Genomic DNA, 14,346 nt, shown 5'->3' with positions numbered 1-14,346 from the left:
TTAGAAAAATTGTTGATGTCATTCAGAAATACATCAGGATCTTAAAGGGGCACTTGGCAACTCTAGTAATTTCTTCACTGATTTTCATTTTTGTTGTCGCATGTTTTCTCATCAGCTCCCCCTACAGCTGTGCGGTGTATATTTTCACAACACTGTCATAGAAAAACTCACTTGCGGCACCTTCCTCCCGCTTTCTACCGCTGCTCATGTGCTTTTTCGCTTCTCACAAGACTTCTATTTCCAACTTACCGGGACGTTAGTCCCCATGTTGCAAGGTTTGTTTTCCGCCTGGGAACGCTGGGGGGAGCGGGGAAAGTCACCATTCTCTCCAGAACAGGTTATTGAACCATTCAAATGATTTCTAAACGGTTTTAGAACCCGACTGAGTCTGGTTTCTCCCAAGGTTTTTTTCTCCATTCTGTCACCTGATGGAGTTTTGGTTCCTTGCCACTGTTGCCTTGGCTTTTGGCTTGCTTAGTTGGGGACATTTAATATTCAATAATATTTAGGGATGCACCGAATCCAGATTTGTGGGGTTCGGCCGAATACCGAATCCACTGGTTAAGATTCTGCCGAATCCGAAACCGAATACCGAATCCTACTCTCATCCTCAGTCCATTAACACAGTAAACACATTAATGAAGTAAACAAAGTGGATTTTTCATTTTATTTTATTACTGTAAATAATAAACACTACTTTTACTTTTATAACTGTAAAAAAAAAAAGAATAAGCAACATTATGCATTTTAACAGCGGCGATGTTGTGTAGCCTATTGTTTAGAGTCCTTGCCACCATGAGATAAATCGGCATTGCAAATTGAACATGTAGCTCGACTTGAATTGCCTTCTTTTCACTGAAAGTACTGCCAAACAACACTTTTTCTGCTCACGAGTTCCATTTTCACTTTCTCACAGCCTACTGCATTCGAACGGTGCACCTACTGTAACGACGAGTGGAAATAAGGTGTGGCCCCTTTAAGAACTGCGCGCTCCTGTTGAACTGTCTGCAGTCCGTATTGTATGTGCCGTGCGCCTCGAACACATGCCCATGTGTGCGGGTTATTTCTGTTTGATGCTCATTTTTACCTTATTTTGTTAAGTAACGCTGTGGAACGTAGAACGTGTGACAGACAGTTACACAAGTTCGATTGTGGAATAAAGTGCGAGTTGTGAGATGCCAATCGCCTCCGTGAGTCTGTCTGGCCTCTGCAATAACTTTAGCTGTGAGCTATCCCTATTTTTCTTCCTGACTCAACGCGTTACACTACAGGCTTGTTCGACTTGAACCGGCGCTGCACAGACAGATCAGTTTATGACATCAAAGTACCGCGAGAGCAATTCAAAAGCATAAGGAGCCGTCTGCTCTCTATTCGTTCACGCGGTACTTGGATGTCATTCACTGATCGGTGACTTCGATGTAGCGCGCGTAGTGCAAGCCTAGGGTTCGGTTCGGTGGAAAAAAATTATGAGGTTCGGCAGAAACCGAACCCCGTTAAAAAGCCCAATATTCGGCCGAATCCGAATCCTGGATTCGGTGCATCCCTAATAATATTATTGATCTGCCTTACTTAAGGTGGACGTTGACGCAATTTTCTTTTAGAAACAAACTTTGTTATATTATTTTCATGTTATCACTGTGAAGCGCTTTGATACAATCTGTATTGTAAAAAGCGCTATATAAATAAAGGTGACTTGACTTGACTTGACTTTTATTAAGTTGAAATAGTTGCTAAGTGCCCCTTTAATCCTTCTATAAGGCTGTATTGTGATGTTGTGCACGAGTGCCACCTGTCTGTGTGATCTGTTATATCAGTTCTCGTGACAGTTTTTGTACATCTGTGAAGTGATTCTGCCGCACTGTGTTCAGTCACGGCACACAAATACAGTGCACTGTCACGAGACTCCAGATTGAGCACAGTAAGAAAACCCTTCTCTACAGAGTTATAATTCACTGCATATTTGTCCTTGTTGAGCTTTCCAAATTCCACTATTTCAAAACTGGTTGTGTACACGATGAGCTCCATAGTCTGTCCTTGATGCTGAATGAACCAGTACATTCTGTTATAAGTAGAATCTTTTGTGTGACTGCAAGTCAGAGTGGCATTTTCCTTAAGAGGTAACATTATGTTTGGAGACTGTGTAATATCATTTACATCAGCAAAACCTGGCAGAAAAAGAGAGAGAAGGATGCAATAGTTTACATGCAAAAGTGTTTTTAACAGTTAACATAAATGCAATTCAGATATGATTTCAATGCTCACTTATCATCGAGATTGTCAACTACCTGAGGTCCACTGAAGGGATATTATCAGAAATACTACAACTGGATTCATCTTGCCACTTGGTTTCAAAACCATGCCAAACTTGAAGCAGGAATATACGTTTTTTTTTTTCTGATTAGCCAACACAATATGTGACAGCTCTCATTCGCTGTCACTAAACAGAAGAGGTGTGAGCACTGTCTCTCGTGTGTCATTACATCATACGATAAAAAAAAAAAGTTCTGGGTTGTGTTCAAAACCAACAAGTACAGCAGAAGAGCAATTTTTTGTATGTGGGTGCAAACGGTTTAGATGCAAGTTCCAGCAATTGTATAATCTTTTATCATGTAGTTGCAAACAGGAAGTCAATTGGAAAGTGAATGACTGGAAACAGATAAAGGGACATTTCATCTAAAAATGTAAATTCTGTCATCATTTACTCACCCTCATATCATTCCAAACCTGTATGACCTTCTTTCTTCTACCGAATACAAAATAATTCATGTTAATTTATGAAGCAAATGCCATACATTTTCCCTAAATGTATTTGTTTTTAAATTGTTTTTGAGCAATGCAGTAATATTTTAAAGCTTTTAGTACAACATAATTTGCACATAAATTAATCAAAAGCTCCTCCAATGATTACAATAACTACTACATCTCGACTGCTTGATTAACAGAGCCCATGTATCATATTCACAATCTTTTGCAGAATTCAGTTTACACAGTATACATTTGAAAAATATGTAAGTACTTTAGGTTACACTTTATTTTACAGTATTACAGTGTATTTACCTAAGAAAGTACTGTGTAATATAAGGTAACTACATGGGTTAAGGTTAGGTTTAGGTTCAGAGTTAGTACTTATAACCCGGTTATTGTAATTGCTATACATAGTGTGTACACACGGAACAGGACTGTAAAATAAAGTGCTACCGTACTTTACTTATTTACGTACCTACTATACTTGCTTGCTTATAAATACCAGATTATAACGGGACACCCCTGAATTAAACAAGCGTACAATATGACAAACATAAAGAGGTCATGTTAGCATACTACTGTTTGAAATGATTATTGCAAAATGTTTAGTATTTCACATATTGTTCTCTGATGCAGTATGCCATTCTCTCATTCTGAAAATTATATTTGATAGAATACTACCATATGTTGAACCTGCTGATTTTGCTTCTTGATGATTATATTTACTCAACCACAGATTCAGGTGTAAAGTGATGGTGAATGTACAGTTACTGATAACGTTGTACATCACAGTAGGGTTTTTGAATGAGTCAGAGGTGATTGTGAACACTGTGTAATATGCTGCACAGAAATACACTGCGCTGTCATTCAGTCTGAGGCTGTTGATAGTCAGAGTGCCATTATTTCTTCCATTTCCATTCAATGTGATCTTGTCTTTAAATTCAGTCTCTTTGTTCTCATATTCATTATTCAGGTATCCCATGAGCCGAAGGTCCACGATGATCTGGCTTTGTTTGTACCACTGTATGACATCATAGCTTTGTACTTTGTGTGAACATTTGATCACTGCAAATTCATCTTGTTTCTTCAGGAGATCAGGAGGAGTCTGGACAACACTTTCACCAAGAATGGTGACTGTTGAAAGATATATGAATGCAGAAACTTTGTAAAAAGTAAATTCAGTGCTAATTCAATGGTACAGTGAATTAACAAAACAATATTAGTTGACAAATGATTACCTGCAAGACGCAGAACTAAAACATAGACACAAGGAGCATTACTCATGTTGTCTCTCTCTCTCTGCTGATCGACTCAACTATGAGTTTAAATGCAGGAGATGCAGGAAATGATGTCACAGACTGTGTCAGCTATACACTCTCTACCCGAGAAGAAACTCCAAATATATTTGTTAGCATCTGTAAAAATTGTGTTGATTTAATTGTATTTTGTGTCAAAACATTTTTCTTTTGTTTTGATATGTTTGACATGATTTGGACTCATCAAACAAGATGTGAATTCATTATATGACCTGTATAAGTTTTCCTATTGATATTCAGACCACACGACTGCTGCCAGCATGTGTGCATCAGCGGAAACCATCAGCGATCTCTTGAGCAGGTGCAGAAGCTCTGCAGTGGTTAATAATTCGGCTGCTTTCAGAGTTTTTGTATTGTGTCATGACTGCACATCACACCGTGTAAACTCGCAGCGCAGAAATACAGCGCACTGTCACTCAGAGCAAGATTATTGATTTTTAAGGATCCATTCTTGGTTCCGTCACCATTCAAACTGATTTTAGTTTTAAAATTGTCCTCTGGAAAGTAATTTTTATTCCAGATATATCCCAGTAATGTAAATTCATGTCCACGTGTTTGTTTGTACCAGAAGATCATAGTGTATGATGTGATGCTGTGTGTGCAGACAAATTCTGCAGAATCTCTCTCGGTTTTAATAAGATTTGAGGGACTTTGTTGAACACTGCCATTGACAACAGAACCTGTGAAAAGAAGCAACAATAGTAAATGGTGTAAGAGCACATTGCATTACTGAACAACTCCCTTTAAACTCATATTTTATATGATCAAATATTTACCTGTAAGCCAAAGTAGCGAGACAAAGAGGACTCTGATCATGTTGATATAGACTGGAGAAATATTGTGAGTGAAGAAAAATAAAGTTTGGTTTGATATAATTCCTCATCCCCTTTTAGCGTTGCAACATGATCATGCCTTTAGTCTAGTATGGACCCTCAGCGCCTCCTATCCACAGCTCTTGTGATTACAACAATTCCCTGCCATGCATTTAGACTGAAAGAAGTGTAAAAATGAAAATGTTAAAATGTTTGTTTGCATGTTTCTGAATACTTGAATCAGATTTTTACAAGAACAAAGAAACAATTACCATGATGAACTGAAAAATAAGAATGAAAAAAAGGTTTCAAATGTATTTATACTTTTGAAACCTTTGATAAAATGTCAATGATATATAAATAATAGGGGAGAGAGGGTAAGTTGAGCCAGTATTTACTTTATTTACATACATTTTTGAATGTGTTGCATCTCTGGGATTAATCACTTTGGATTTAAAATAAACTATGGAATTTTGGGTGTAAATTGTGCCAAATATTACGTTAAAGTAAACCTTAAAATGTGTAGTCAGTTAATGTCGTAGCAGGCCTAGTCTGCCGATCATGTTACATGTCCATCATTGAAGCAAGAATACTTTACTTCTGTGTTTTATAACTGGTACGAAATCAAACCCCACAGGTCCAGGTGTAGTGTCAGTGAATTTGCAGCCACTGATAAGCTGAAGCTTTAGTATCACAGGTTTTTGTATGAGTCAGAGGTGATTGTGAACACTGTGTAATATGCTGCACAGAAATACACTGCGCTGTCATTCAGTCTGAGGCTGTTGATAGTCAAAGTGCCATTATTTCTTCCATCTCCGCTCAGTTTGATCTTGTTTTTAAATTCAGACTCCGCGTTGTCATATTCAAGATTAAGGTATCCCATGAACTTAAAGCCCATGTCCTTTTTGTACCAAAGAATACGCTCATAATTCATTATATTGTGTGCACATTTGATCACAGCAGATTCCTCATGGTTCTTGATGAGGTCACCAGGAGACTGGAGAACAGTTTCACCAAGACAGACGGCTGTAATCGAGAGAAAATACATCTATGTTATCAGTCTATAAACAAGTTCACATCATAAAAATTATTACAATTAATAACTAAAAAGGTTCCATATGGTCACCTGTGAGGCACACTAGAGAAACACAAACACTTGGAAGAATACTAGTCATCTTTGCTTTATGCTTTTGGGGACAATGCTGTGCATTAAATGCAGGAAGACACTTCTAATAGGAAATGATGTCATCTCAGTGGGAACTGACAACAAGCTGCTGAGGTATACAGTAGGGAAAAGTAGGAGTTAACATATTGTTTAACATTAAAAGGTTCTCTTTTTATTATCCACGCCATAATAATTCTTACAATATAATTAAAATATGCACATTTTTCGATGATTTAGTATTAACAGAGAAATGGCTCCCTCTATCTTTCAGGGATGCTGAGTTTAAAACTTGTGTCGGGGTTGCCAGGTCTGCGTAACGAAACTAGCCCAAAAGTAACCCAATGACCACATACCAAATATCAAACCTCAAAATATGTCATTCCCATACCTAAAATACATATTTTACTGTCACACTGCAATGCAAACTGAAAACCGCTATGATCATAAACACAGCTCAAATGCTCCCTACCAGTGCCCTTCCTTCACAAAACTTCACATCTAGCACAGTTTTATCAATATAAAATATCGCAATACAAGCATTTCAGTCAAATATAATGCAATATGTCAAACCTTTAACCCCTAGGGGGAAAAATGTAGCGATTTTGGCAACCCTGGCTTGTGTATCAACTTAATTGACTGCATGAGGTCAACATGTGGTGGACCTTGTTACTCACACTTGGATTTACTCAAACATTCTTAGAAATAAGACTCTACAGAACATCTCAACTCAATATTGGCAGCAAATCAAACCCTGAGTCTTTTGCAGGTGAGGCAGAGCTGTGGTGAGTCCTGTTACAGTAACAGGTAACAGCTTTTTGTATTAAGATTTGGCTGTGTATATCAGTGTGTAATATGCTGCACAGAAATACACTGCGCTGTCATTCAGCGTGAGCTTCTTGATAGTCAGAGTGCCATTTTTCTTTGCATCTCCTTCCAGTTTGATCTTGTTTTCAAATTTAGGTTCTTTGTTTTCTTGGTTAAAATTAAGGTATCCCATCAGCGTGAGGCCAGACGTGTCTCGACTCTGTTTGTACCACAGCATTCGGTTGTAGTCTTGTATATTGTGAGCACATATGAAAACAGCCGATTCATCTTGGTTCTTCATGAGGTCATCGGGACTCTGGAGAACCGGTTTTGCATGATTTTCCGCTGTGCATGGAGAGAGATAATACTGTTTGCAGTGAGAAGTAATGTTTTGAAATAAAATTATATAAATAACCTTTACATGAAAGTTTATCACTATTTGCACAACATCATATTTGTACTATTACCTGTTAGCCACAATAGACATACATATATGCTAAGTAAAAAGTTCATCATGCCAGCTCTTTCTACTAAACTGAGTTCTTCTGCTATGAAGTAAAGGCACAAGAGGAAGTGATGTCAACCATAGGCTGCACACACAGATGTTTTCCTGTCATAGATCAGTCCACTGTAGGCTCAAATTTATCCTGTCTAAAATTCTTCTAACATTGTTGCACTTCATCATAGTTCTATCCATCATCAAAACTTAACAGCAATTAATACTGTCACGAACTAAAATCCTTTAGATTTTTTTTTTAAACAACATATTTGCTTTAAGACTAGACCTATTGTGCTGAGAATTGGCACTGAATCAGAATCCAGAGATGTGGGGAGAAACATAGATATGCATTTCACAGAAACAAGCCGTTTAAAAGAGGAGGTTTTTGTATGAGTCAGAGGTGATTGTGAACACTGTGTAATATGCTGCACAGAAATACACTGCGCTGTCATTCAGTCTGAGGCTGTTGATAGTCAAAGTGCCATTTTTATCTCCATCTCCCTCCAGTTTGATCTTGTTTGTGAATTCAGACTCTTTAGTCTCAGCCTTATAATAAAGGTATCCCATTAACTTGAGTCCCGACGTGTCCTGACTTTGTTTGTACCATAATATTTGGTTATAGCTCGGTATTTTGTGAGCACATATGATCACAGCAGATTCATCTTGATTCTTGATGAGGTTATCTGGCGTCTGATCCACAGTTTTACCAAGACATGCAGCTGTGGAGAAACAAAAAAACGGTTGTGTACAGTAATGTTTAGACTAAAACAACCTGTATGATATTGAAGTAAATTATCAAGTGCATATTTGTTTATTTTTACCTGTAAGTATCATTAGAGATAGAGATATGCTATCAAACATGTCCATCATGGTTTCTTTCACTGAGTTTTTCTGCTGTGAATCAAAGCCACATGCAGGAGGAAGTGATGTCAGCTATACCGGATCCTAACCGGTGTAACCTGAGAGAAATAAAGGGATAAAATGGGGAACAAAATGAGTTGAACTGTACACTGTTAGAGAAGGGGGACTTTAATGAAGTTCATGATCATTCATTAAAATCAATTATTTAAGCATCACTATGTGCAAACAGAGACATTTACTTTGCAATGTGAGTAGACTGGAAATGGCCAAAAGAACCACACTGCCCCCTGTTGATCAGTATTCATCTCTTATTTTAATCCACCTGTTTTTGTACAGCTCTGCCCAGAGTTTCGTTCACTGTGTTTTCACTCACTGAACAGAAATATATGGCGCTGTCATCCGGCTGCAAATCCTTCACAGTCAGAGATCCACTCTCGGGAACCGTTTTACTGGCCACAAATTTATTTTTCTCCGAATCTTCATATTCTGGATCGGTGTAAGAGGTAGTGAACACTACGAGCCTCATAGTCTCTCCTGTACGCTGGCGGTACCAGTACATCTGTCTGTAGGTTGAACCCTTATTGTGTGTGCAGTTGATTTGGGCTGAACTCCCTTTTAGTGCATGAAGAATTTTAGGCTCTTGAACAACATCATCTCCTCCCATAGTGCCTGTGGAAAAAATTTAAATTGAATTGGTAAGAATATAAGGTTATTGTTTCAGCTGTTATGGAAATAATTTAAAAAAAGCTTTTGGTACCTTGGCTCCAGTACAGTATCAGAATCAATGAAATAATGTTCCTAGTCATGTTGGGTTTTGGTGGGGTGAGAGTGAGTCCCAGCCTTTGATACAAACTCTAGCTGTTGTTGAACAGGATATGACATCATAGGTCGAGCCCATTCTCATCCCAAGGCGTCATACATGTGACGCTTTGGACATTTCGTCTAAATCCGACGCACATGGCATCCTTTAGCGTCAATATGAGACGCAGATCCCAAGGCCTCATAACCGTAACCCGACCCCAGACCTAAACCTACCCATAACAGTGTGTGTTATATTGACGCTAAAGGATGCCATGTGCGTAAGATTTCGACGAAATGTCATATGGAGTCAATATATGACGCCAAAGGATGAGAATGTGTTGCATAGGTCATAACACGTTACAGGGGGAAAAGTTGTATAAACCTGAAATATGAACAGTTAAGTGCAAACACCAGCCCGCAGCTGATTTGCTGAGTGTATACTCTTAATTCATATTTCATTACCTCTCGAAGGAGTCCCTTATAGCTTTAACATGATGGCCAAGAAACTACAACACTAGCTAATGGTGCCAGGTGGCTCGTTGTGTATTGGTGGTCCACAAATTTTGGATTTCGCTTGGCCATTAGTCTGTGTTTGATGCCAGTATGTTAAATTTAACTGCGAAAGAGATTGCTTCAACTGTCATAATTAGGCATGCACCGATAATAACCGATAATACTTTATATTTGAAAGCCGATAACCAATATATTGGCAGATAAATCTAAATCCAAATTTTTATAGGATTTTGAGAGACTGATTAAAAAATAAAAATAAAAGTCTCACCATTAAAGCCATGTCGCAAGCACATAATTATAACGTTTTCATTATAATTTCATGTAGCCTAAATGACTTGCGCTGCACATGTAGCACTTAATTATTTTTTCCGAAGTGATTCCAATCATATTTCAAGCTATTCAAAACCATCATGGTGACCAGTGCACATCTGAAGTGTCCCAACTTTATAAAACCATGTCAAATTGAAGAGACGTACACATAACATGTATTGTGGGTAACGTTAACAGGCTTACTGTGAGCACGTGACAGTGAAAACATTACGATTATTTTAACTGAATTAAAATGGAAAAACAATGAGTAATTAACAAGCTTTCAGAACGAACATGGTACAGTTTATTGTGCTGTAAGTAAGTCAACACAGGCTTAGCCTATCATGCAACAGCTCCGTTAAATGAACCGTAGTATTTCATTTTCCAGCATTAGAGGCTAATATATGATGGCTATGCATTCAAGACTGTTTAGCAAATCACCAGCACGTTGGCAACGTTAACTTTCCAATGAAATGCATCACAATTGTTTTTAAAGTTAAACAAATAAAAATTGATTCGCATTTGATACTCACACTCTGAATGTCATCCATTTTCGCTGGTCCTCTAATTCGGTAGGTGGCGTTGTCACTAAAAACCTAGGGTCCTAGAAATGCGGTCCTAGAAGTGGGGTCCTGAAAATGCAGCCTCCGGGACTGCAGGCAGATGCTACTCTGATTGTGCAACAGGCTCCGCAGAGTAGCTATTCTCCCATTTGACAAGTTCAAGGGTTCGTAAAAAAAGATTGGTGCATTAAAACCTGCCAGAAATTTCCTAATTTAATATCCTGATTATAAAACCCTAATGTTTGCTTTAATGCACCTTCTATTGTGTCAAAGAAACCATGTGTAAAATGGACTCATGACGCATAACGGTTGTTATGATCCTGTACCAAATGGCACTTCATATGCACTTGCGGTTTTGTGGACTCACAATGGCGCCACTAACGCATGATCGTGAAGTCCACGAGACCGTAGGGCAGTGTTTCCCAGCCCTGTTCCTGGAGGCACACCAACACTACACAGTTTCAAAGTCTTCCTTATCGAACACATCTGATTCAACTCATCAGCTCATTAGTAAAGACTCCAAGACCAGACAAATATAATTGAGTTTTAAAGATTAGTGAGACATCCAAAATGTGTACTGTTGGTGTGCCTCCAGGAATAGGAAACACTGCCGTATGTCACATTTGTCATGTTAGGTGCTCGTGAGCGCCCCCTTGTGGTCGCACCATTAAATGTACTGGAGAAATGCTGACTCTGCTCATTCTAAAACAACCACTGACAGACTCAATATAATGATAGTTATGATCATATTTTTGACTGGCTGGGTTGATCCGTGCTGCTAAAGCATCTGTCTTCATTATGTGTCCTGAAAGCCCTCGTGTCCAGGTGCAGAGTGACAGTGACTGAAGCTTTGGTATCACAGGTTTTTGTGTGAGTCAGAGGTGATTGTGAACACTGTGTAATATGCTGCACAGAAATACACTGCGCTGTCATTCAGTCTGAGGCTGTTGATAGTCAGAGTGCCATTATTTCTTCCATCTCCGCTCATTTTGATCTTGTTTTCAAATTCAGACTCGGGGTTCTCATTTTCATATAAAAGATATCCAATGTACTTAAAGTCTAGTGTGCTCTGGCTTTGTTTGTACCATAATATTCGGTCATAGTTCTGTATTTTGTGTGCACACATGATCACAGCAGATTCATCTTGATTCTTGATGAAGTCACCGGGAGACTGGAGAACAGTTTCACCAAGACAGACGGCTGTAATGAGAAAATACAAACAGTAAATTCTGTTAGACTGTTGCAGCAGAAACAATAAAGTTGTTTAAAAATATTCCATTAGATCGGATTACCTGTGAGGCAAACTAGAGAAACATAAACACTGCGAAGAACGCTAGTCATGTTTGCTTCATGTGCTGGGAGAGGATTCTTCAAATGAAATGCAGGAGTGCACTTGTAGGAAGTGATGTCATTTCTGGGACACTCACAAGCATATATACATGTATACAGAGATAAGTACAGTACGTGAGTGGCATAGTGGACATTCTAAAAATACATTTAAAGAGAAAAAAATATAATTAAGATGAATAAATTTAATATTGATGGCTTGTTCTGATTTAAGACATTCGACCCCATGCAGTAAAACTATTCACTGTTGAAAGCCTGTGACCAGTTCAAAGAAAAGCATGATAAGCACTGGTTCATGTGAGTCAGTTCAGTTGCACTACAGCAAATTTATATGAACAAGCTCCAGATTTGTAGAGTCACATCGCCCCCTGTTGATCACTGTCATTATTAGCGGAAGCTGTTCTTGATGAACTCTTGTTAAAGTTCACTTCACTGTTCTGTGTGACCGAGCCGAGATACACGGCACTATCATCTGACTCCACATTGTTCACAGTCAGAGATCCTCTCTCGGGAACTGGTTTATTGGCTGTGAATTTGACTGGATCAGAATCTCCATAGTCTGGATCGCTCACAGAACTTGTGAACACAATAAGAGTCATAGTTTGTCCTCGCCGTTGTCGATACCAGTACATCTGAGTGAATGTAATATCCTTTTTGTGTGTGCAGTTCATTTGAGCAGAACTCCCCTTCACTGCCATTAAAACACCTGGACTTTGTGAAACATCACTGGTACCTGGATTTGAAACAGAGAGAAAAATATAAATATTTCTGAATATTTCAAGAAGTTATTATTCTAATATGATCGTGAGTACCTTGGCTCCAGTGACAGAATGAACAGAATAATGCTCCTCATCATGTCACGGTGAGGCTGGATGAGTTAAAGTCGACATCAAGCGGAAGTTGCGATGGGCTTTTCTTCTCTATTGTGACGTATATCCATATGAGACGGCTTCTCAAACAAGAAGAAGTGTGGGCAGGGACGTGATTTTGTCCATCGGGAGTCCTCACGCTATCGAACATCATCAGAGAAGAGAGGAAATGTAAAGGAGGGAGGGGAAGTTATTTTGATTATGAGAGCACATGAATTGTGCACAGATAAATCATTTATAATAAATACTGCATCAGGGCCGCCGCTCTGCAGGGGGTCACACTGTAAAAAAAAAAAAAAAAGTTACATTTACAGGAAAACCCTGGCAGCTGTGGTTACCAGAGTTTTCCTGTTAAAAATACTGTAGCAACGTTTTAGGTTTTACAGACTTTTAACCGTATATAATTTTACAGCAATAAACCGTATTTCATTATATGATATAATGTTAATTTACTGACCTTTTGAAGTATTAATATCTGTTTTTTTTCCATTGTAATACACTGACAACCAACAATCACAGCAGAGATGAGAGTCAAATGGTCATCCAAAGCTCATCATAAACAGCTCTTCCACATGAAAGTTAATACTAATATACAGAAGCTGCACAGTCTCATTCACACAAACATTAAACACCATCATGGTAACATGTTGAAATTTAAAAAATGCATTAATTTAACAACATTCAATGTAACATAAAACCCTAATGTACATAACTGATTAGAAAAAAAACTAAGAAAATTATGAAGAAACAGTTATTTAAAAACAAAATACATCAAATGTGAAGTGTCACGCAGGGAATTGTGGGAATGTCAATTTACATTTTTTCCACTGTAAATGATACAATGACTTGTACTTTTTCACTTCCAAAAACTGTAAATTTAACGGTATTTTACAGTAAAATTACATTAAATGTACCATTATATATATCACAGTTATTTACCGTATATAGTAAGGAAACTTTCTGTTAACCAATTAACAGTTTTTCACTGTAGCATTTTTACAGTGTTTTACCGTTAAAATCACGATCATTGAAAAAGCGGTACAAAGACCAACTAAAAACATCACTAGGAAAGTGTCAAATTAATCCATCATGCCTTGAAGAATTTGCAGCAAACCGATCTACCTGGAAGCAGCTCTGCCACACTGGAATCTGAGAGGAATATAAGGAAACAACAAAAAAGACTACGGAGACATGCAACCATGCCTGCCTCTACAAACTCAGCCTTTACATGCCCAATATGTAATAAAATTTGTGGATCAAGGATTGGACTCTACAGTCATGAAAGAGTACACCGTAAATGAAGTGGAATGTCATCATCGGAGATACGATGGACTATCAAGAGAGAGGTCGTGGTGATCTCAGGCTGTGGCAAAATTCAGAATTTAAGAATTAGCTTCAGCTCCTGAATTGTGAATTGAATTGACCACATGCCAGAGAATGTTAAGCAACCTTTTAAAGGTGCTCTAAGTGATGTCGGGTGACGTCACTTCTTGTTGACGTTTAAAGTATTGTCAAACAAAGCGGAGGCTAGCTAGACCCTCCCTCCTCCTCCTCCTCCTCCTCCTCCTCCTCCACGCACCAACCCCCAAAATCCCTCTGGTCGGTTATTGGCTGGAACAGTCGTGGTGCGGGTTTTGTTGCCGTTTGTGGAGCCTGGGGTGTCTGCAGAGACTGCGTTTTTACAGTGTGTTCAGGGGACAGGCAGTTAGCAGATAGTGAGGAGATGTTTGCTGTATTTGACA

The 14,346-nt window shown here is 38.5% G+C and overlaps 2 gene segments (V, D, J or C); both read right to left on the bottom strand.

Annotated features, from left to right (window-relative positions):
- Positions 1 to 7,620: 7,620 nt before the first annotated feature.
- On the bottom strand, positions 7,621 to 8,237 carry LOC130088345 (immunoglobulin kappa variable 4-1-like). The segment is given in 2 exon segments: positions 7,621 to 8,060; positions 8,163 to 8,237. Coding segments are annotated over 2 exon segments (399 nt in total).
- A 278-nt stretch (positions 8,238 to 8,515) lies between these two features.
- LOC130088364 (T cell receptor beta variable 29-1-like) lies at positions 8,516 to 9,029 on the bottom strand. The segment is given in 2 exon segments: positions 8,516 to 8,871; positions 8,960 to 9,029. Coding segments are annotated over 2 exon segments (405 nt in total).
- Positions 9,030 to 14,346: the final 5,317 nt, after the last annotated feature.

This window comes from Rhinichthys klamathensis, unplaced genomic scaffold (genome assembly GCF_029890125.1).
Source record: "Rhinichthys klamathensis goyatoka isolate OS25496 unplaced genomic scaffold, OSU_Roscu_1.1 h1tg000117l_1, whole genome shotgun sequence".
Lineage (NCBI taxonomy): Eukaryota > Metazoa > Chordata > Actinopteri > Cypriniformes > Leuciscidae > Rhinichthys > Rhinichthys klamathensis.
This window is presented reverse-complemented; position numbering and strand designations above follow the sequence as displayed.